This window comes from Helianthus annuus, chromosome 17, assembly GCF_002127325.2.
Source record: "Helianthus annuus cultivar XRQ/B chromosome 17, HanXRQr2.0-SUNRISE, whole genome shotgun sequence".
NCBI lineage: Eukaryota > Viridiplantae > Streptophyta > Magnoliopsida > Asterales > Asteraceae > Helianthus > Helianthus annuus.
This window is the reverse complement of record NC_035449.2, coordinates 66,081,849-66,106,868: the sequence shown is the minus strand read 5'-3', so window position 1 is coordinate 66,106,868 and position 25,020 is coordinate 66,081,849. Positions and strand designations below refer to the sequence as shown.

General features: G+C 41.9%; 1 protein-coding gene across 1 annotated transcript; it reads right to left on the bottom strand.

The window, feature by feature from the left end:
- Nucleotides 1-1,193: 1,193 nt before the first annotated feature.
- Nucleotides 1,194-23,381, bottom strand: LOC110924516. Its single transcript, XM_022168518.1, has 5 exons — nt 23,112-23,381; nt 22,346-22,979; nt 13,034-13,143; nt 12,271-12,355; nt 1,194-1,231 (listed from the first exon to the last, which is right to left on the bottom strand). Exons 1-5 carry the CDS (start codon nt 23,379-23,381, stop codon nt 1,194-1,196), a joined length of 1,137 nt encoding a protein of 378 aa, XP_022024210.1.
- Nucleotides 23,382-25,020: the final 1,639 nt, after the last annotated feature.

Sequence of the window (25,020 nt, the reverse complement as noted above, 5' to 3'; positions counted from 1 at the left end):
TTTCATTAGAAGTTCTAAACAATTCACCTAGATTGTCAGTATATTGATCCACTTAAATTTTCACACAAAGTTCAACTGTTTCGAGATACGATATTAATGTCTTAAGAACTTAAACTTAATCGCGTGTCCCACCACTTGAATATACTCCCGTATCCAGATCCCAATATTCAGTCTTACAGGTGAGTATACCTAGATAATATCTGTTAAAGGGTTAAATGCGAAACCGTGAGAGCTCATGTCAGAACTTCCGTTCAGCAGAGAGATGACGGCTCGACTTTTAGTGTGTTCCCTTTAGAGAATCTTTTCTTCAACAGCACATGATTAGCATTTTTCAATGTTTCATCAATTTTGTACTGAGGGCTGTGCTATGTTTCAAGCAAATGCAAAGTATTATACGGGGACTAGGCCATTGCTTCCACAAAATCAGAAGTCCCGGGATAATACCCCATATATCACTGAGTATAAAGACCTAGTATCTCAGAAAGAGGGACCTTTCAAACAAGATTTCCGGGGTTACCCATATATTCAAGAAATATTCCCCACGATGTAAGCAAGTTTGAAATTTAGATTTATATCTCGAAAACAATTTACTAAATGTATAAAAACCTACTGGCGCATCCGCAGTGAGATTGTTTATCACATTTATACTATCCATTTCTTTAGCGTGTTGTGATAGTCCACTGATGTACTATCATTTCTTCTTTTATACACCAAAACTCATTTTTGATTTTATCATGTTTTTGGTTTTTTCAAATTTTCTAATGTTTTTGGATTTTCTGAAATTTTTACTCCCCCTAAAATGAAAACACATTTTTAAAAAATTTGAAAACAAGCTATACAAGAAAAATGACAACTGCTGTGAATCCCTTCATTTCGCCATCCACTTGGCATAAACAATCAGAACTCCCCCTTTCAACAAACTATTTTCCCATTTAGATTTCAAAACACTTAAGTTTGTTTTAATCAAAATGGTTTTTCCGGAAAATAAGTTTTGTTTTAACCACTTGTGGCTTCGGAATTCATCATTTTGTTCTTTCAGAAATATCACATGTATGAAGAGTACATCAAGTTCAATTAATGACCTTGACGAATCACTAATAAAATCAAACCTTTGTACTAGTTGTAGATGACCAGTTGTAGGAATATCACATCTACACAAAATCATTTTACCAATAAAGATGCCAATTCCTGCTTCACTCTTTCCAACCTGGAAGCTCCGGCAAATCACAACCTGTAAAATTTATCAACTTTAAAATTCATTCATAAAATCAATTTTTATCAAGAATGATGCCGATTCCTGCACCGCGATTACAAACTTGGGAGCTCTAGCAAGTCAGATTTTTAAGGAAAAAGAATTTCCACCCAAGTCTGACCAACCTTGGGTGATTTTAACTCTGATTCAGTTGGGTTATAAGTTGCCTTCTTTGTTGCATAAAAATCTTTAACCCCTTGAACTTTACCCTCAATCATTTTCTCAAAAATCTTTTTCACATTTCCATTAAATGTTTTTCGACATCAAATTCTTTCTTTTCAGAATAGAATTGATTCGAGATCTCAACCTTACCAACCATTTGTTTAACATTTTCATCCTTCAATGATGGAAAATTAACATCATTCACTGAAGGCACTGAGTTTTCTTTTTCATCCTCCACTTATAGCTCTTCTGGCTTTGTGGAACCAGAATCCTTGCCTGTTTTTACTTTAGACTTCTTAACAACCCACATCTGGTTTGTCACACCCCCAAAATCCACCTGCGGATAACACCCGCTTCGAGGGCGTGACTGACCAGGATCCAGCCACCAATTATACCGAATACTTAAGTTGATGACAAAAGTAATACTTACTATTCATAAGCTTAGCAAATATTAAGTTCAGAGTTTAAAGTTTAAGTTCAAAACAGTAATAAGTAGCGGAAGCATAGGTAAGGGAGTTTAAAACAAAGTTCATGATTCAAAATAAGGTAACACCCAACACAAGGGTGAACAGACACTACACGTCCCCAAGCTGCAAGCTCCTTCGTCACTGGTTACCTGCAAAGCATGCAGTAAGGGGTCAACAATAATGCTGAGTGAGTTCACTAGTTGTCCAGTTTTAATTACCAAAAACTTTGTTTCACCGGTTAATTTATCCGTTTATACATGCCCTGGGGAGCTACCCCAAAAGTTAGCGACTAAACTGTTTTCCAATACCGAACACTAGGTAACCGTTGCGTATCCGCAGGATGCCCCGATGTCAATGTTCTATCATCATTGACGAATATCTGAGTACATTAGTTCACGACCGATCCCAAACCAGGGCACGGTGTGAGGCTGGTAAACACCTAAATAGCGCTATCAACTAATAACCCGCTCGCCTAACCCGGCGACTAATCGGTATCTGTAGTAGGGACTTGAGTGATAGAGTTTCGTTTAGTGCCGTTAGTTGCAATCCGTATAAACAGTAATTAACCAAAAGGTTTCCCAATGCCCGGGAAAGAAAAGTAAGTTTTGTTCCCAATAACTAGGGAAGGTATGTAAATGGTATCCCCTTTTTACCAGGGGATAGAGTTGTTAGTCTCGTGTCCCAAACCACCGGGACGCATGCTTTTAAGTTGTGAACTCACCTTGGGTTGCTCGGTAGGTTTAGGTTACTTGTCAATCACGTTGGTCACCACGTCCTAACATGGTTACCGGTATAGGTCAGGTTCGGTATACAAGCATTCACGTAAAACACATACAGGTACGTAACACGCATACAAGTAAATAGTCATGGGGTTATTGGGCCGGCCCTAACAGTAACACAGTCAAACAGAACACAGCAACACATAGTCCATTTAACAGATAGTTCAAGTTAACACAGAATGGCCCAATAACCAAAATGGACAGCCCACTCGCAACCAGCTGGTCTCGAGTCGCAACCAGGTGGTCTCGGCTTGTCACGCTGTGGTTGCGAGTCGCAACCGTGGTCTCGAGTCATCATGCTGTGGTTGCGAGTCGCAACCGACGTAGTCTCGAGTCACAATCACGTGGTTTCGACTTGTCATGCTTTGGTTGCGAGTCGCAACGGTGCGGTTTCGAGTCGGAATGCTGTGGTTGCGAGTCGAAAACTGTCATTTTCATCCACACGTGATGATGCAGATGCATCAGTCCATTTTGTACCAAGAATTCAGGCCCAAATCCGGAAATAACCAATAAGATTTCTACAAACACTTTTCCTCATTTGACCATTAAACCATATAGATCAAACTTTGCCATTTTTAAAACCTTCAAACCATATTCAAACAAGTTCATCTTATGTTCATAATTTTCTAGGGTTTTCTCTTTAACAAATCATACATTCATGAACCAAAATCACATATTTCTAGCAAGATTATCATGCAAGAACAAGTAAAACATACACTTTATGACTTAGAACATATTTTTGGGTTGATCATAAGCACATTTTAAACCACTATTCTATAGCCATTATGAACATGTTGTCAAGCTTCATACATAGGGTTTTCACATATAGTTAATCTTCACCAATCATACAAAAAGTCATACATAACAACTTTAACTAACCATTTTCAAACATGTTACCACATATTGTCGACCTTACCAATCAACCTAAGAATCATACATTTGTTTCTAACCAAGCATCTTCTAGTTCATACAACAAGCCTAAATCTTGTACACCAAAAAGATAACACTAACCGGTTATGAAAAGGGGGAGCCGAAAACAAAGAGAAGAGAATGAGAGAAGATGGAGTGTCCGAGTGGTGATCTTGACCGAGTCCTTGTCCGAGATCCTTGCTTGAACCGAGAATTTGGAAGAGTTTGGATGTTGTTTGAGGGTTTCTTAGTTGAGAGAGAATAAGAAGTGTATGTGTTTGTGTGTAGGTGCCAAATGAAAGAAATGAGGGAAAGGTTGGATATATACAAGGGGTGTTTTCGGGTTGGGCTTGGGGTTTCGGCCCAAACCGGTTTCGGCTCAACGGCCCACTCGAGACCGAGTGGCCCACTCGCAACCGCCCGGTTGCGAGTCATGGTCTCGGGTCGTGGTTTCGGCTCTCATAAAAATATATAATACTTACATACATCACATATCATGCAAAAATCACGTTTCCATTTAATAATATTTATATACACACGAAATATTACAAGGTGATCGTTCGGAAAAACCTCGAGTGTCACATTATCCCCAAGTTTTAAGAACTTTCGTCCCGAAAGTTGAAGCAGCCACTGCCAAGCTAGCGTGTTTCAACGGGGTGTCACATCATCCCCCCGTTAGTTTGGAATTTCGTCCCGAAATTCGGTTGTAGCTTCAGTGCTGGGGTTTTCGTTTGGGAATAACTGGGGATACTTGGACTTCATCTGGTCCTCCCGCTCCCAGGTAAACTCTGGGCCGCGTCGTGAGTTCCAACGAACTCGCACAAGGGGTATCTGGCTACGTTTGAGGGTTTTGATTTCTCGATCCGTGATCTCAATCGGTTCCTCAGTAAAGTGTAGCTGTTCATCAATCGTCAGTTCCTTAAAAGGAATCACAAGTGTTTCATCCGACAAACACTTCTTCAGGTTAGACACGTGAAAAACGTTGTGCACTGCACTCAGCTCTGCAGGCAGGTTCAATCTATAAGCAACCTTACCGATTTTCTCGGTAATTTCGAACGGTCCAACATACCGTGGATTCAGCTTGCCTCGTTTACCGAAACGAACCACACCCTTCCAGGGTGAGACTTTAAGTAGAACCCGGTCCCCGACCTGGAATTCTAATGGTCTTTTACGCTTGTCAGCGTAGCTTTTCTGACGGTCACGAGCTGCCGCCATGCGTTGCCTGATTTGGGAAATCTTTTCCGTTGTATCTACTACCAGTTCTGGACCTGTGAGCTGACTGTCACCTATTTCCGCCCAGCAAAGAGGTGATCGGCATTTACGACCGTACAATGCCTCAAAAGGTGCCGCCTGAATGCTAGTGTGGTAGCTGTTATTGTAGGAGAATTCCACCAACGGTAGATGCTTCTCCCAGTTCTTTCCAAAATCGATCACACATGCTCTAAGCATGTCTTCCAGGGTTTGGATGGTGCGTTCAGATTGCCCATCCGTTTGCGGGTGATAAGCGGTGCTCATGTCCAAACGTGAGCCAAAGGATTTGTGCATAGCTTGCCACAACTCGGAAGTAAAACGAGCGTCTCGGTCGGAAATAATAGAGGTTGGCACCCCGTGCCTGGAGACTACTTCCTTCAAATAGATTTCTGCCAAGGTAGAAAACTTGTCCGTTTCCTTAATGGCCAAAAAGTGTGCAGACTTAGTCAAACGATCTACTATCACCCAGATAGTATCATTCCCGCGTTGAGATCTCGGTAGCCCTGTAACAAAATCCATGGAAATCTGCTCCCATTTCCACTTCGGGATTTCTGGTTGCTGGAGTAAGCCTGCTGGTTTCTGATACTCGATCTTGACTCTTGCGCAGGTCAAACATTTGCCAACATAGGCTGCTATGTGGGCTTTCATGCCAGGCCACCAGTAGGTGGTCCTTAAGTCGTGGTACATCTTATCTGAACCAGGATGTACCGAATAACGGGACTTATGGGCTTCGTCCATCACAAGTTCTCGTAGATCTCCGTAAAGTGGGACCCAAATGCGCCCTTCCACATAGTAGGCGCCGTCTTCTTTTTGTTCTAGTTGTTGCCTCGATCCTCGCAGGGACTCAGCCCTGATGTTTTCCGGTTTCAGAGCTTCAACCTGAGCATTTCGAATCTGGGTAGGGAGACTAGACTGGATGGTAAGTTGCAATGCTCGCACGCGCTTTGGTACAGTGTCTTTCCGGCTGAGGGCGTCTGCCACAACATTGGCCTTGCCCGGATGGTACTTGATGGCGCACTCGTAGTCATTCAGAAGTTCGACCCATCTACGTTGTCGCATGTTTAATTCCTTCTGCTTGAAGATGTGCTCGAGACTCCTGTGATCGGTGTAAATGGTGCACTTGGTACCGTACAGGTAATGTCTCCATATCTTAAGCGCAAATATCACTGCTCCCAGTTCCAAGTCGTGTGTTGTGTAGTTCCTTTCATGTGTCTTAAGTTGTCGAGAGGCGTAAGCAATAACTTTCTCGCGTTGCATCAACACGCAACCGAGCCCATGAATAGACGCATCGCAGTAGACCACAAAGTCGTCTGTCCCTTCAGGTAACGAGAGAATAGGAGCACTGCAGAGGTTATCCTTAAGCCTCTGAAAAGCAGATTCCTGTGCTTCATTCCACTTGTAGGTGACGCCTTTCTGAGTGAGTGTAGTGAGGGGTTGTGCAATCTTGGAGAATCCCTGAATAAATCTGCGGTAGTAGCCTGCTAATCCCAAGAATTGGCGAACTTCAGTGGGAGTCTTAGGGGTAGGCCAATTCTTTATAGAGTCGATCTTAGCTGGGTCGACGTGGATTCCATCCTTGTTAACCACGTGCCCAAGGAAATGGACTTCTCGAAGCCAGAAGTCGCATTTCGAGAACTTGGCGTACAGTTGCTCATTGCGAAGGAGTTCGAGGATAAGGCGTAGGTGCTGTTCATGCTCTTCCTGACTTTTCGAGTAGATCAAGATGTCGTCTATAAACACGATCACGAACTTGTCGAGGTAGGGTTTGCATACTCGGTTCATAAGATCCATGAACACTGCAGGGGCGTTGGTCATTCCAAAGGGCATAACAAGGAATTCATAATGACCATAACGAGTTCTGAATGCAGTCTTGGAAATATCTTCATTACGGACCCTTAACTGATGATAGCCTGATCGCAGGTCAATCTTGGAGTAGTAGCTCGATCCTTGCAGTTGATCAAACAAATCGTCGATTCGCGGGAGAGGGTAACGATTCTTGATGGTAACCTTGTTCAACTCACGATAGTCTATGCACATTCGGAACGTGCCATCCTTCTTCTTAACAAAGAGTACCGGTGCTCCCCAGGGTGACGAACTAGGGCGGATAAACCCTTTATCCAAAAGTTCCTGTAGTTGAGTAGAGAGTTCCTTCAATTCTGCGGGGGCTAGTCGATAAGGTGCACGAGCTATTGGCGCTGCTCCGGGAGCTAGCTCGATTTGGAATTCGACCTGACGGTGGGGAGGGAGTCCAGGTAATTCCTCAGGAAATACCTCGGGGTAGTCACGCACTACTGCAAAACCTTCAATCCTCTTTTCCTTTTCCTGCGTGTTGGTAACAAGTGCTAAGATAGCGGTGTGCCCTCTTCGTAGACACTTCTGGGCTTTCAAGAACGAGATAACGCCGGAGATTTCTCCACTTTTGCCACCTTGTACAATGAGAGGTTTGCCAGAACGGCGAGGAATACGAACTGCTTTCTCTTGACAAAGGATCTCAGCGCGATGTTTGGATAACCAATCCATACCAATAACGACGTCGAAGCTTCCAAGAGTAACAGGGAAAAGATCGATGCTGAATGTCTGACCAGACAACTCTAGTTTGCAGCCTTTGACAACATGTGAGGCCTCGATGTTTCTACCATTAGCTAACTCGACGATATGAGGAGAACTTAGTAACAAAAGCGGACGCTTAAGCTTCTTACTAATACGTAGGGATACATAACTAGCATCGGCACCGGAATCAAATAACACAGAAACATAACGATCATCGAGTAGGAACTTACCCGTCACGACATTGGGGTCATTCCTTGCTTCACCAGCTCCAATCACAAAAGCTCTTCCTCTAGCACCATTCCCAGCATTGTTGTTCTGATTGTTGTTCCCAGCTCCCTGATTGTTGTTGCGGTTCTGATTCAGTTCAGGGCAATCCTTCTTAAAGTGCCCCTCAGCTCCACACTTAAAACATGCCCGGTTGTTTCCCTGCTGCTGTTGCTGTTGGGGTTGTTGCTGATTCTGTCTTGCTGGGAACTGGCTTCGACAATCCTTGGCGTCGTGCCCCATCTTGTGGCATCGCTGACACTGGCCCTTGTTACATGCCCCATTGTGGTGCTTGTTACACTTGTTGCACTTAGGGTAGCTTCCCCGGTAGCCACCCTGTTGCTGGGTGCCTTTGTTGTTTTCAGTTTTCCTTTGCTGTGCTGGGGCCTGAGTGGGGTTAGCATCCTTGCTTTGACTTCCTTCCCACTTACGCTTGCTGTCACTAGAAGTTCCGACGGTAGCATTGATCCTTTTGGGCAACCGGCCCTCTTCTACGGCCTGATCAGTAAGTTTGTGAGCAAGTCGAACAATCGGCTGAATGGTAGTGTGGTTGGCTGTAGTGACATGGCTTCGAATCTCTGGAGCCAAACCTTTGATATACAGTTCGATCCTTCGGTACATTGGTCGTGACATGTTTGGGCAAAGAGCGGCATAGTCGTTAGACAGCTTGGTGTAAGTTTCAATTTCCGACCCAACCATCTTGAGCTCGTAGTACTCATTCTCAAGCTTGTGGATGTCATCCCGGTGACAGTATTCATCCTTAATCATATCCTTGAAATCCTCCCATGCGGTAGCATTTGCAGTTTCCAACCCAAACATCTGAATCTGCGCCTTCCACCAAGAAAGCGCGCTTCCTTCAAGCGTAGCAGTAGCAAATTTTACCCAATTTGCAGGGGGACACTCGCAAACAGCAAAGACAGCTTCAATTTTCTCAATCCAATGCAGAAGACCTATGGCACCCTCCGTGCCGTTGAAAGGGAGAGGCTTGCAATCCATGAAAGTTTTGAAAGTACACACTGGTGGTTGCGCAGGTGCATGCTGACCTGTTCGTGAGAAGCGAAGCGTATAGGTTTAGAGGCGAAAAGTCGATGTGGCGGTAGGATCTAAACATCCTAAAACAGCGAGCTTACCTAAAGGGTGAGCTGCAAAAGCCGCAGCCACTGTGTTGAGCAGGTTAGTGAACTGAGCCTGCGTCATGTTGATGTTTCCTCTTCCGCGTCCACTCATTGTCTTCATAACCAGAAAACACAGTATGAGTGTGATGTCGTAGTGTAGCGAGAATGAGATAGAAGAGAGAGGTGTATCTATCTAGTTTAGGCACACTAGTACGTATATCATAACAGGAAACATAAAGCAAACAAGTAAACACTGGTCCGAGCTAGGAGGTCAAATGTGTCGAGCCTTGCACTTGGAGTGTAGTGTCGTTGCGAGTCACGGGTTATAGTCTGGTTTTCTCCAAAAAGATTTTTCCCTTTTTAAAACCAAGTTCACTATAACCAATGGCTCTGATACCAATCTGTCACACCCCCAAAATCCACCTGCGGATAACACCCGCTTCGAGGGCGTGACTGACCAGGATCCAGCCACCAATTATACCGAATACTTAAGTTGATGACAAAAGTAATACTTACTATTCATAAGCTTAGCAAATATTAAGTTCAGAGTTTAAAGTTTAAGTTCAAAACAGTAATAAGTAGCGGAAGCATAGGTAAGGGAGTTTAAAACAAAGTTCATGATTCAAAATAAGGTAACACCCAACACAAGGGTGAACAGACACTACACGTCCCCAAGCTGCAAGCTCCTTCGTCACTGGTTACCTGCAAAGCATGCAGTAAGGGGTCAACAATAATGCTGAGTGAGTTCACTAGTTGTCCATTTTTAATTACCAAAAACTTTGTTTCACCGGTTAATTTATCCGTTTATACATGCCCTGGGGAGCTACCCCAAAAGTTAGCGACTAAACTGTTTTCCAATACCGAACACTAGGTAACCGTTGCGTATCCGCAGGATGCCCCGATGTCAATGTTCTATCATCATTGACGAATATCTGAGTACATTAGTTCACGACCGATCCCAAACCAGGGCACGGTGTGAGGCTGGTAAACACCTAAATAGCGCTATCAACTAATAACCCGCTCGCCTAACCCGGCGACTAATCGGTATCTGTAGTAGGGACTTGAGTGATAGAGTTTCGTTTAGTGCCGTTAGTTGCAATCCGTATAAACAGTAATTAACCAAAAGGTTTCCCAATGCCCGGGAAAGAAAAGTAAGTTTTGTTCCCAATAACTAGGGAAGGTATGTAAATGGTATCCCCTTTTTACCAGGGGATAGAGTTGTTAGTCTCGTGTCCCAAACCACCGGGACGCATGCTTTTAAGTTGTGAACTCACCTTGGGTTGCTCGGTAGGTTTAGGTTACTTGTCAATCACGTTGGTCACCACGTCCTAACATGGTTACCGGTATAGGTCAGGTTCGGTATACAAGCATTCACGTAAAACACATACAGGTACGTAACACGCATACAAGTAAATAGTCATGGGGTTATTGGGCCGGCCCTAACAGTAACACAGTCAAACAGAACACAGCAACACATAGTCCATTTAACAGATAGTTCAAGTTAACACAGAATGGCCCAATAACCAAAATGGACAGCCCACTCGCAACCAGCTGGTCTCGAGTCGCAACCAGGTGGTCTCGGCTTGTCACGCTGTGGTTGCGAGTCGCAACCGTGGTCTCGAGTCATCATGCTGTGGTTGCGAGTCGCAACCGACGTAGTCTCGAGTCGCAATCACGTGGTTTCGACTTGTCATGCTTTGGTTGCGAGTCGCAACGGTGCGGTTTCGAGTCGGAATGCTGTGGTTGCGAGTCGAAAACTGTCATTTTCATCCACACGTGATGATGCAGATGCATCAGTCCATTTTGTACCAAGAATTCAGGCCCAAATCCGGAAATAACCAATAAGATTTCTACAAACACTTTTCCTCATTTGACCATTAAACCATATAGATCAAACTTTGCCATTTTTAAAACCTTCAAACCATATTCAAACAAGTTCATCTTATGTTCATAATTTTCTAGGGTTTTCTCTTTAACAAATCATACATTCATGAACCAAAATCACATATTTCTAGCAAGATTATCATGCAAGAACAAGTAAAACATACACTTTATGACTTAGAACATATTTTTGGGTTGATCATAAGCACATTTTAAACCACTATTCTATAGCCATTATGAACATGTTGTCAAGCTTCATACATAGGGTTTTCACATATAGTTAATCTTCACCAATCATACAAAAAGTCATACATAACAACTTTAACTAACCATTTTCAAACATGTTACCACATATTGTCGACCTTACCAATCAACCTAAGAATCATGCATTTGTTTCTAACCAAGCATCTTCTAGTTCATACAACAAGCCTAAATCTTGTACACCAAAAAGATAACACTAACCGGTTATGAAAAGGGGGAGCCGAAAACAAAGAGAAGAGAATGAGAGAAGATGGAGTGTCCGAGTGGTGATCTTGACCGAGTCCTTGTCCGAGATCCTTGCTTGAACCGAGAATTTGGAAGAGTTTGGATGTTGTTTGAGGGTTTCTTAGTTGAGAGAGAATAAGAAGTGTATGTGTTTGTGTGTAGGTGCCAAATGAAAGAAATGAGGGAAAGGTTGGATATATACAAGGGGTGTTTTCGGGTTGGGCTTGGGGTTTCGGCCCAAACCGGTTTCGGCTCAACGGCCCACTCGAGACCGAGTGGCCCACTCGCAACCGCCCGGTTGCGAGTCATGGTCTCGGGTCGTGGTTTCGGCTCTCATAAAAATATATAATACTTACATACATCACATATCATGCAAAAATCACGTTTCCATTTAATAATATTTATATACACACGAAATATTACAAGGTGATCGTTCGGAAAAACCTCGAGTGTCACATGGTTGTCTTTGGCTTTCTTTTTGTAAAAAATTTTCTTTGAACACTCACCAACTTCATAAGTAGAATTTTCAAAAAATTTGAATTTTTCAGTTTGTGGTTCAACATCGACAACTTTTTCTTTGAGTTTTTCAGAAACTCCCTGTTTTTTCTTTGTATCCAACGGACAATTCCATGCAATATGACCAGCTCCATTGCATTTAAAACAGGTTCTAGTATCCTTTCTATGAAAAACTCCAGTCCCCTTCCTCTCAGCGAGAAACTCCTTGTTTGATTGTCTCCAGAAAGGTTTCTTCTGTTCTTCCTTAGCACTTCCTCCTGAAACAAATTTAGTTTTTGTTTTAGAAATTTTATCATTTTTATAATTTTCAGGTGGAGTAAAACCTAACCCTTTCTTTTTGAAATTACCATTATGATTTGGTTTCTTTTGAAAACCAGAACCAGAATTGTAACCTTTTTTCTTGTTTAACTGTTGTTGAACTCTTGAAGTGTATTTTTTAGGTTTTCCAGTAAGATTTAAATCTTTTATTTCAGAAATATTAATTTCTGTCATTTTGAAAACCTTTTTGATCTTTTCAGTTTGAACACTTCTTATTGGAAATTCTTTATCAGAATATAATTTGTCAGAATCATTCAAAGTATAAGCAACTTCAAATGTTTCATCATCCAAATTGGATTTTGATAATAAAAACTCTTTACTGTAAGCCCGTTTAACCGACGTCTTTGGATTGTTGGCCGACGAACTCGAATTTCCAGACTCATATTCCTCATCTTTATCCAACACCTGATCAACCACCTTTTTTATTAACTCGGACTCATGATCAGTGTGAGACGATGTAAAAGTGATGTCAATGTTTTCTGGTAACTCATTGGTTATATCAAACTCTAGTTTTATATTGACTGCCTTTTGGACTTGCTCCTCATTTGGTTTTCTGGGAGAATATCCTTCCCAGATTGGAGGCAGACACTTGTTGTAACTCACACTCTGTTTCTTACCAGTATCCTTTTTCTTCGGCTTGTCATCTTGAAATGCTTCCATACCTGCAACAGTTGGATAAATTCGGTCAATAAGATAATCAGAACTAGAATAACTCTGTAATAATCGTCTGATTCTCTCATTTTCTGTCTTTTCAGTTTCCAACTCTTGCTTCCATTTTGCACTTTCTTCAATATAGAAATTGATAGCTTTCTGCTTCAACATCATCACAGCATTCTGCATTGTCAGTGCATCTTCTCTTTCAGAATTAGTCTTTTGCAAACCAGTTATCGTTCTGTTCAATACATCGTATGATTCCTTCACGTAATTGAGATCAAACAGTAACTTTTCTATCATCTTGTCTTTCTCACTTAGTTTCTCATCTTTTTCTTCACACTGCTTGCAAGATTCCAAGCATTTCTCACACGGCTTGATAACCTCAACAATCTTTTCGACTATTTTTTCGACTTCAACAACTTTATCTACTTCAACCACCTTTTCTTCTTTAACTACTTGCTCAGTAATTTTAACTTCATCAACTTTCTCCTTTTTCAACTCCTTTGCTGCTCGTTTCTTCTTCAACTTCTCCAAGCGATCTGCAAAATAAAATTGAAAACTTTCAGGAGATAGTTGAGTTTTTGCAACATTAATATGTTTTTCTTCTTCATCATCACTACTGTCATCAGTTGGTGATTGATCAAAATCTATTCTTTTCAGAACTATCATCTGAAGAATCAGAATCAGATGGTGTTTGATCAAAAACTGTTGTTCTTTCTGAACTTTCATCGGATGAAACAGACTCTCCTTCTTGAATTTTATCATCACTGGCAAACACTTTCATCCATTCTGTAAATAAATCAGGTTCTTGTATGGCTTTTGCAATGAGAGCAACAACTTTTGAATCAGGTGGAATGTATTTGTCCCAGCAGAAACCTTCTGCCACCTTTTCATCATCTTGATCAATGATGCCATAATAAGCTTTCTTGTTTGCATCTTCGATCATTCTAGCATGTGCAGTTTGTCACACCCTGGCTTTACGGAAGCGTTGGTTTATTTGGTGTGACTTCTTAATACCATAGCTTAATCACAACAAAGCTATATGAAAATAAAACCATGATGTTCATCCATTAATTCAAGTTTCAAAAGTAAAATACAACAACATTGTTTTAAAAAGTCGACACATGCAACGAGTTACAACATGACATAATAAAAATATTGTTCATACGACACAACCATAAGACATGAAATAAACACATTTTAAGACTTGTGACTCGTCCAGGCAAAAGTCACAATCCCTAAACTCGGATGACATCATTTCTCCTACGCAACATGACGACATAGCATACCTTGCCAGATCCCTAATTTCCTGAAATACATGTAATTTGAAAAATCAACAAAAGTTGAGCGAGTTCATGTAAAAGTAAGTATGAATAAACCTTTAAAGTATGTATAAAAGTCCCTGGTATGTAGCAATAAGGAAAAAGAGATCACCAATTGGTTGCAAAGCCACTGGTATGTGTGAGAAAGTGCAGGGAAACTCAAACCTATCAAATTTGTACCGGGCTTCCGGCTGTAAGACACAGTCACCTCTATGGGCCTCCCCGGCCTCACGGGTGTGGGCTCGCTACACCCAAATAGATCTATCACTCTTGTGTCCCTCGGTCCTAACAAAGAGGATTAATGGCCTCGAGTGTTGTGCCCACCCCTCACATGATCTAGTTGTATAAACCCTCCCTATGCTAACCATACCATGTAATAAATGTTTGTAATAGTTGTCGCATGTATTTCACCCCCGAAGTATAAAACTGAAAACAGTAAAGAGAAAAGGGGGGACATGAACTCACTGAAGGGCGTCTCGAAATAGCCGGTCCCAAATCAACCTGCTGCGTGACGACCTACACGTACTAATTCCTATTAGACGGACGGCCGTGCCTTGGCTTAAGGTTTAACGTTTTTGGGAAATAGTTAGACAACTATTTCGTATTTACACTTCTTAATTATTAAATAAGTATATTCCTTCCCAAGGATGGGGGTATTAATACATGTGTGTTTTATAATTCCGAAAATATATTTTTAAGTCTCACTTGAAAAATATATTTTTAATTACTTTGTCTAAAATGTTTTTAATCCCAAAGTATATATATTTTTCCCAAAAATATTATATTTTATTTCATAAGTTTTCCCAAAATAATATTGCACCAAAAATATTCTAGTAAGAGTATTTTTCCGAAAAATACATAAGTTACATTTTTAAAGTTCGCGTTGTATTACGATACTTTTATAACTTAAATATTTATTTTGTGAGCGCGTTGGTATTATTTTGGGAGTAGTATTTTCACGGTATTTCCAAGTTATATTATTTTTACCCTAAAAATAATATATATCTAGTTCACAAGATAATCACATAGTCACACAAGCGTCTTATTATAAAATATATATTCTAAATATATATTTACCAAGTTTTATTTACGAAAATCCACCTCCGGTACTTGGTATTTTGTAATAAAAATCATGGCGAAGTTTATTTTTGAGAAACAAGTTAAAAAATACATTTGTAACCATTTGTTACTAAGTGTTATATTCTTAGAAAAATTTCGCCAGAATTTCCTCTGTAACTGGTGGTGTCCATGCTTTTAGCATATCATTTTCTTTTTGTAAAAATCAACCAAACAATTTACCATTTAACAACATACCATACTTATTCATCAAACTTGACAAAAATAAGACTAAACCATAACTCATGAACTTGAAGGTTTTGTAAAAATATGTAGTAATTTACCTTCATATTTAGTGGGTCTTATTAACTTAAAAAACATGATTAGTTTCTGGTAAACTTTATTTTTGAAGAACTTGAAGTTTCAGAACTTCTAGTCAAGATTTACAAAAATATTTCTTTGTTAAATTTCTTGTTACATAAGTGTTCATACACTTGTCTATTTACCAAGTATGCTTCTAGTTCATAAAATATCCGGGTTTTAACAAAACTAGTATCTTCCGCTTGGTTTTTCCGAAAAACCACTTGTAGATCTTTAGATCCACAAGTTTACAACTTCATTTTACAAGAAAAATTATGTTTATTCATGTTTCAAGTTCATGGTGGATGGTTTCATCATCTTTCACATTTCTAACACTAACATATTACTAGTTCATGTTCTTGAACATGATCTAGTATGTCTAGATGATGATCCATCCTACTTTTAGTGACAAACAACATCAAATAATCACAACTATACAAGATTTACATGATTTACACACATATCTTCTCTTTATCCACCATTAATCACTTATGTTCAAGACTTTAAGTTATGTTCATTAGTGTTCTTAATTTTTAACCATTAAATCATCTATTAACCACCATAAACAAGATCAAGATGATGTTTAGAAACACTTACTACTAGCACAAGGCTAGGGAAGAAACAAGATGTAAATGTGGTGGATAAAAGAAATCCAGAGTGGTTCTTGAACTTTCGAGAGCACCCGGCTTGTTTGTATAGCTCCTCGCACCTTTGGATGTATGAGAAATGATTGAACAATGGTTGGAAGTGGTGGTGGTGTGGTGGAGGGGTGGCGGCCGTGAGATGGTTATGGAGGAAGAGAAGAGAGAGTTTGATGTTGTGTTTGAATGAGAGAGATGGGTTACCCACAAGTTAATTTATAAACCTTGATCCTTATTATCCTCCATGTATTATGTCACTAAATATCCAACACAAATTAATAAAATAATCAAAAGAAAACACAAGCTTGTGTCCCACCCTTGTGACCGTCGACATTGAGGGGGGGGGGTAAGGGTTGGGGTGTAATAGTTATGTTAGGATCTAGTTGAAATCAAATGGTTTAGTTAGTATGTTAAGTGTGTAGTGAAATATAAAGGGTGTTAGGGTGTTCGGGGATCCTAACTAGCTCGGATAAGTGAAAACTATGTCTTTTGCAATATTTTTATGTTCCGGGTAAAGTCCGGTTGTTTGGTTGGATATTGATCCGTTAAAGTGCTAAATAAAGCTATAAAGTGTCTTTTATGTTATTTTTAGTGACACATTAAATTCCCGACACTTTGGAAAGTGTCTAGGACTATTTTACCAAATTTTTGCACTTTACTAGTTATGTTAAAAGCTGAATTTTCGTATTTAGTGCAGAATTTTGAAATTAAAGTATGTTTTAGGCACTTCCGGTCACTATAACTATCACCTAGTAACGCAGTTTTATGATCCTCACCTCCCTACACTCCCTACTAGTGTAGTAATCTATTCCCGACTCATACTGGCCTCAGAAACAATGTCTGTCTAGTGCTGGCAATGTCAGCATGTTCACTGGGTTATCCGCTCACTGTGCTAACTGTGCTTTCGTGCATCAAGTTTGTCACTACTGTTTTGTGTGTAATAAATGAAGTGACAGTAATAAAGTATGATGCATGAGTATGTATGTATCAGAAAATAGAAAGCAGTTTATTCATAATTGTAATCAAGCACAGTAATTAAGCACTAATTAAATATTAATTAATTTGTACGGATACCTGGATTTGTGAGGGTTGTCACATTCTCCCCCCGTTAAGAAAATTTCGTCCTGAAATTTTAAGTTCTGCTTCTGGTTGCAGGGGTCTTGGGAAATAAATGGTGGTATTTCTCTTTTATTCGATCTTCACGTTCCCAGGTGTATTCTGGACCATGTCTTGCATTCCAACGAACTTTGACGAGCTTGACACTACTCCTGCGGGTTTTGTTTATCTTCCAATCCGTAAACTCAACGGGTTCTTCGACAAAGTGGAGCGTGTCGTCAATATGAATTTCGTCGGCCAAAATGACAACAGTTTCTTGTGTTGGACTCTTCTTCAAGTTTGATACATGGAATATATCGTGAACACCATTAAGTTCGGCAGGTAAGTCCAACTTGTATGCCACTAATCCAATTCTCGCCAGAATCTTGAATGGACCAATATATCGCGGATTCAACTTTCCACGCTTTCCGAAGCGTGCCACACCCTTCCAGGGTGAAACCTTCAACAATACCATGTCTCCTACCTCAAACTCTAGGGGTTTCCTTCTTCAGTCCGCATAACACTTTTGTCGATCGCGAGCCGCCTTGATGCGATCTCGGATCTGGGCAATCTTGTCTGTGGTTTCCTGGACCACTTCTGGACCAACTAACTGTCTATCGCCTGCGTCAGACCAACAAATCGGTGATCGACATTTGCGTCCATAAAGAGCTTCGAACGGTGCGGCTTGAATACTTGCGTGATAACTGTTATTGTATGAAAATTCGACCAATGGTAGGTGAGTATCCCAACTTCCACCTAAATCCATAACGCAAGCTCGCAGCATATCTTCCAATGTCTGAATCGTTCGTTCGCTTTGTCTATCGGTTTGTGGGTGAAAAGTTGTACTCAGATTCAACTGAGATCCAAACGCTTCCTGAAAGGACTGCCAAATCCTTGACACAAACCTTCTGTCTCTATCAGAGATGATCGAGAGAGGCACTCCATGACGTGCAACGATCTCTCTCATGTATATCTCAGCCAACTTTCTCGTGTTATCCTTCTCTCTGATCGGCAAGAAATGTGCAGATTTCGTTAACCGGTCTACTATTACCCAAATAGTGTCATGACCTTTTGGCGTTCTTGGCAACTTTGTTATGAAATTCATCGAAATCTATTCCCATTTCCATTTGGGTATTTTAGGTTGTTGCAGTAGACCTGAAGGCTTCTGGTATTCAGCTTTTACCTTGGCGCACGTTAAACACTTGCTAACATAAACTGCAACATCTCCTTTCATCCTAGGCCACCAATAGAAGTCCTTAGATCTTGATACATCTTATCCGCTCTTGGGTGGATAGAGTATCGCGACTTGTGAGCTTCATCGAAAATAACCATTCTCAAACCACCAAATAGAGGAACCCAAATCCGTTTCATGAAACATAAAGTTCCTTCCTCGTTTGGTACTAATTGCTTCTCCATTCCACGGAGATATTCCTCTTCGAAGTTTCTTTCTTTCAGAGCTTCTTTCTGCGCGGCACGAATGCGTAGGGAAAGATCTGTCTGGATAATCATCTCTAAAGCCCTAACCCTTATGAGCTTGATCCTTTCTTTACGACTTAGGGCATCGGCGACCACGTTCGCCTTCCCTGGATGATACTTGATCTCACAGTCGTAATCGTTCAATAACTCGACCCAGCGTCTTTGTCTCATGTTAAGCTCCTTCTGGTCGAATATGTGTTGCAGGCTCTTATGATCCGTGAAGATTGTATACTTCGTACCATATAAATAATGTCGCCAAATCTTCAACGCAAATACCACTGCGCCTAGCTCCAAATCGTGTGTGGTATAATTCTTTTCGTGAACCTTCAACTGGCGTGACGCGTAGGCTATAACTTTTTGCCGCTACATTAACACACAACCCAATCCTTGACGCGAGGCGTCACAATATACCACAAAATCATCTGTTCCCTCTGGTAGCAATAAAATCGTTGCATTACAAAGCTTGTCCTTCAACAACTAGAATGCTTCTTCATGTTTGATTCCCCAATCAAACTTCTTATCCTTCTGCGTGAGGAAAGTCAAAGGTTGAGCGATTTTTGAAAAATGCTCAATGAACCTTCGGTAGTAGCCAACTAAACCTAAGGATTGTCGAATCTCGGTTGGCGTCTTTGGAGTCTCCCAATTCTTGATCGCTTCAATCTTGGTGGGATCCACATGGATTCCATCTCCATTTACCACATGTCCAAGAAATTGGACTTCGCGTAACCAGAACTCACACTTCGAGAACTTGGCATACAGCTTTTCCTTTTTAAGTAGCTCCAAAATAGCTCTTAAATGCTGTCTGTGCTCATCCTTCGTCTTCGAGTAAATCAAAATATCATCAATGAATACGATTACGAACTTATCGAGGTACGGCTTACAAGCTCGGTTCATCAAATCCATGAAAACAGCTGGCGCGGTTGTCAAACCAAACGGCATAACCAAGAGCTCGTAATGTCCATATCGAGTTCTAAAAGCAGTCTTGGGAATACTTTCCTCTTGTATTCTCAGCTGATGATAACCTGATCGCAAATCGATCTTCGAGTAGTAGCTTGAACCTTGAAGCTGATCGAATAGGTCATCAATCCTTGGCAGAGGATACCTATTCTTGATCGTCAACTTGTTCAACTCCCGGTAGTCGATGCACATATAAAAACTACCATCTTTTTTCTTAGCAAACAAAACTGGAGCTCCCCAAGGTGAGAAGCTTGGTCTGATGAATCCTTTGTCTAGCAACTCTTGAAGTTGTGTCGACAATTCTGCATCTCTGAAGGGGCAAGTCGATAAGGTGCCTTAGCCACAGGCGTGGCGCCTGGAACTAAGTCAATGTGGAACTCCACTTGCCATTGGGGTGGCAATCCTGGCAAGTCTTCTGGAAAGACTTCAGGATATTCCTTTACTACATGGATGTCTTCGATCTTCGGCTCGGCAGCCTCTTTATCGACGATGTGTGCCAAGAAGGCAACACATCCCTTCTGTAAACACCTTCTAGCTTTCAGACAGCTAATGATTTTCAGAGGCGTATCGTGCTTCTCTCCGTGAACCACGATTGTTTCTCCATCTTCTGTTGGGATGCGAATGATCTTTTCATGACAAACAATCTCAGCCTTGTTGCCTGACAACCAATCCATCCCTACTACCACGTCAAAACTTCCCAGGTTGACTAGTAGTAGATCCAAAGTGAACTCGCGTTCTCCCAGCTCAATTACACAACCTCTGACAACTTCATTCACCTCGACTAGCTTTCCATTAGCCAGTTCAATTGAGTACGAAATATCTAATTTACTAGCAGCTAACCCAAGCATATTCTTAAATTCTAACGACACAAAGCTATAGTCGGCACCAGTATCAAACAGAACAGATGCAAAGCATTGATTTATAGGGAACGTACCAGTGACAACGTTGGGATCCTGGCGCGCTTCCCTTGCTCCAATGTTAAACACTCTTCCACGGGCTTGATTCAGCTTTGGGCTTTCCTTCTTGAAGTGCCCAACTTCTCCACAATTAAAACACCCTGGTCCGTGACCATTACCACCTTCGTTTCCAGCTTGAGTTTTGTTTTGGTTGCGATTCACATTCCCAGCTTGATTTGTATTGTTTCCGCGGTTTCTATTTCCGCCGTTTCCTCCCTGCTGGCGGTTTCCATTACCATTCCCAAACCCTCGATTACTAGTACGCCCAGCACCAGTTACAGCCCAACACGTATCCTTTGTGTGGTCGTTCCTTCCACATGATTCACACTTCCTCAATCTGCATTCGCCATAATGATGGCGCTGGCACGTATTGCACTTGGGCAAGTACCCGTATAAACTATCCCTTGATTTTCAACACCAGTTGCAGCTTTTACCGGTGTGCTTGATTCACCTTTCTTGTTCGCGCTGCTTGTACCATGTTTGAAGTTCGAGAATTTCCTTTTGTTATCCCCAGACGACTCCACGTGAGTCTCTTTCTTCTTCTGCTCGGTAACTGAAAACTTGTTCAATCGAATAGCTTCCTCAGTAAGAGCCACACTGAGATTAATGGCTTATGTGATTGTTGCATGCTTGGATGTAGTAACCATACTCATGATCTGAGGTGCCAATCCCCAGATAAAGCGCTCGATACGTTTGAACTCCAGTGTAACCATGTATGGCACTACGTGGGACAAATCGTGGAATCTCTGAACATACTCCGCAATCTTGGGACCTTCCATTTTTAAATGCCAGAATTCAGTCTCCAGCTTCTGAATTTCAGCACGTGAGCAGTACTTCCTTCTCATGAGCTCCTTCAGCTCATTCCATGACATCGCATAAGCAGCAGCTTCACCAAGAGTTTGCACTTGCAAATTCCACCAAGATAGGGCTGCATCCAGAAATAGCCCTGAGATGTAGGTCACTTGTTGCTCGGGAGCACACTTGCTCATTCTAAGAACAGACTACGTCTTCTCATCCCATCTAACAAACGCAACAGCACCTCCTGTGCCGTCGAAATTCACGGGCTTGCAATCGAGAAATTGCTTGTAAGTGCACCCTGCACATACGTTAGGATTTACAAATGGTATTAGCGAACGTGCTAAAAATATCCAAATGTATCATAATATCTCAACTGACTTAACATTACCATTCGGTGGATTGTTATTGTCGTGGTTTTGAGAGATATTTCCACTTGTTTCTGCATGAGAAGCAGCATACTGCGCGATAGCGGCAGCAATGATTCCTTGAAGTTCTGCCTCATCAGTGGGCATGCGCGGATCACGTCTTGGTGGCATCTTCTAAAAGATGTTTCACGTTGGTCAGGTCATAGCAAGTAAATGTATACGTATGCAACAACAATATTAAGCACATAACATCTCATGTTACAAATAGATCAAGCACATAACATCACATGTTATAGAATATAAATAATCAATCCAACATCACATATAATGAGAATACTGTGATTGCGCTATCATAAATCAAGACCACAGTACAATGTTTACAAGTTTTGTGACTGTATCATACATCAAAAGTGACTAAGGGCCACATCGCCCTTGTCTAAACTGTCTAATCAACTACAACAACAATCAAGAACTAAACATCAAAAGTAATGTCATCAAAATGTGGTCTTCAAGAAGCTGTATAGTCTGCACAATCGCGGTCCTCTCACCAAAAGTCTACCTGCGTCGAATCAAAATGCCTATGCTGATGGCGGAGGAGGAGGAGGAGGAGGAGGAAAATGAGAGTAATACAGGCGACGCATATGTAACCAATCCTGCTCTAAAGCGCGACAGACGCGCAGCAAATATGCTATCTGCTGCTCAGAGGTCAAGAAACGGACGTCTGATTCGGGTGAAAGTAGACGCGGAGGGTGTGATGCTGCAAACGGGGTCTGACAATGGCCAGGTGGTCGCTGAGCTCTCTCCAGCTCATGTATGCGACGGGTCAGTGCCTCCTGCTGTATCATCAATGATGTGAGTATGTCCTCTGTAGAATACCCAACATGGTATGGGTGATACGGATCAGACAGTGGCATGATAGGAGGCATAGTCCATAGAAATGGCTCGCTCGATGGAGTGAAGGATGGTGCAGTAAGTGGTACAACAGTGGGAAACTGAGACGCGAATGGAAAAGGGGATGACATCATGGGTGGAACAGGGACAGGCGGCTGTCTAGATGACCCCCCTCCAGGACGCGGTGGCGGTATGTCTTGAAGAAACATAACATGAAGATATGTGCGATGAGCATCTGTGAAGTGTGGGGGAAACAACGGAATATCAGTGGGTGCAGAAATGGGTGCTGAAACGGGGGCTACTGGTGGTGTAACAGGTCGCACAAAAGGTGGGTAATCATCGTCGTTATCAATCCACCCGTTACGGGTGTCGGCGTAACGTGGATCTACATGAGTAGCAAAAGGTGCACGGTCGAACAGCACCGGCATAGGAGCAGGAAAAGGTGCAACAACAGGATCCTCTATCAAGAGTGGAGCGTCAACAGGAGCGTCAACAACATGATCATCCACCAACGGTGGAGCAACAACAGGATGATCGGCAATGGGTATATCATCAACAAAAGGAGCAACAGCAGGTGCATCGTCATGAACAGGGTCATGTTCTAATGCAGGATCAGGAGCAATGATTGGCTCTGGGGCCACAGCAAGCTTCGCGTCAACAAAATCCATATCAAAATCAGCTGGATCATCAAACAAAGGATCGATAGGGGCTACAGGCTCCTCTAGGGGCTGGTCTAAGTGAATGAACTCGATATCCTGGTCAGGATCAAAACCAGGGGGAAAGACAGGATCAAAATCATCGTCAACCTCGTGATCAAACTCAAGATCGTGTGCCGGAGCAGGTGCAGCTGATGACGCCATGTCAGGGTCGGCGTCGTGAGAGTGATGCTGCACTCCCTGAGTGTGCAAAGATGCAGACGCCACAGACTCAAATGAGTCTGGGACTGGTGAATGAACAGGAGCCTCCTCTGCAGGAGCATCAGCAATGGGTAGGATAACATCAGCAGCAATAGGGGCCCCGCCCTCATGGTCAGCCTCAGGTGGGTCCTCCTCAAACAGATCGACATCGTCGTCAGAAATGACATCAAGGGGAATATCAACAACTGGATAAGCAGCAAGCGGTATAGGAGCAGGGATCACCGCAAGTGGTAAGTCCCCGACAGGAAAGCCATCAGCAGGCTCGGCTCCGACGTCAGGCAGCGCAAAGGGCGGGAAATCGTCATCATCGGTACTGGTGGTGTCGGAAGTGTAGACCTCTCACTCTGACGAAACTCTGTCATTGGATACGATCGCCATAGGATCTAAAGTGTCTGAAACTCCAGTGTCTGATGAAGAGGGCATGATGTCTGTAACACAACCACACATATGTATAAATAATCAACATATAATCAAATAAACATGTTAGTCACCAATAAGCAAACAAGTAATTCTCCTAGTCTCACTAGACTACCCTCCCAGCCTCTCAGACTGAACCTCCTAGTCTCTCAGACTAACTCCCTAGTCTCACAGACCAAAACCTCCCCAATCTCAAAGATTGGCCCCTCAGTCTACATGACTGAACATCCCCAGCCTTTAAGGCTGAACTCCCTCAGTCTCCTGGACTGAACCATAAATTTTGGAAAAGTGCTCATACTTTTTTATTTGTAAAAATGTTTTGTATCCTGGATCTGGACGTAATGTATGCAATGTAAAAATGTTTTCGTGAGAGCCCTAGTGATCATAGTCTAGAATCAATAAGGAATCCTAGTTCGCTATGATCAATGCTCTGATACCAAGCTGTCACACCCTGGCTTTGCGGAAGCGTGGGTTTATTTGGTGTGACTTCTTAATACCATAGCTTAATCACAACAAAGCTATATGAAAATAAAACCATGATGTTCATCCATTAAATCAAGTTTCAAAAGTAAAATACGACAACATTGTTTTAAAAAGTCGACACATGCAACGAATTACAACATGACATAATAAAAATATTGTTCATACGACACAACCATAGGACGTGAAATAAACACAGTTTAAGACTTGTGACTCGTCCAGGCAAAAGTCACAATCCCTAAACTCGGATGACATCATTTCTCCTACGCAGCTTGACGACATAGCATACCTTGCCAGATCCCTAATTTCCTGAAATACATGTAATTTGAAAAATCAACAAAAGTTGAGCGAGTTCATGTAAAAGTAAGTATGAATAAACCTTTAAAGTATGTATAAAAGTCCTTGGTATGTAGCAATAAGGAAAAAGAGATCACCAATGGGTTGCAAAGCCACTGGTATGTGTGAGAAAGTGCAGGGAAACTCAAACCTAGCAAATTTGTACCGGGCTTCCGGCTGTAAGACACAGTCACCTTTATGGGCCTCCCCGGCCTCATGGGTGTGGGCTCGCTACACCCAAATAGATCTATCACTCTTGTGTCCCTCGGTCCTAACAAAGAGGATTAATGGCCTCGAGTGTTGTACCCACCCCTCACATGATCTAGTTGTATAAACCCTCCCTATGCTA

Excerpts from the sequence above, each read along its gene's own strand:
- LOC110924516 (XM_022168518.1), bottom strand. The coding sequence starts at position 23,381 with ATGGCGTCATCAGCTGCACCTGCTCCGGCACACGATCTTGAGTTTGAT. Across the intron at positions 22,980-23,111 it reads CTGCATTAGAACATGACCCT|GATCCTGTTGTTGCACCTTT; the intron begins GTTCATGACGAT and ends CTCTTGATAGAG. Across the intron at positions 13,144-22,345 it reads TTCACCCGAATCAGACGTCC|ATCGCTTGGAGAAGTTGAAG; the intron begins GTTTCTTGACCT and ends TTTATTTTGCAG.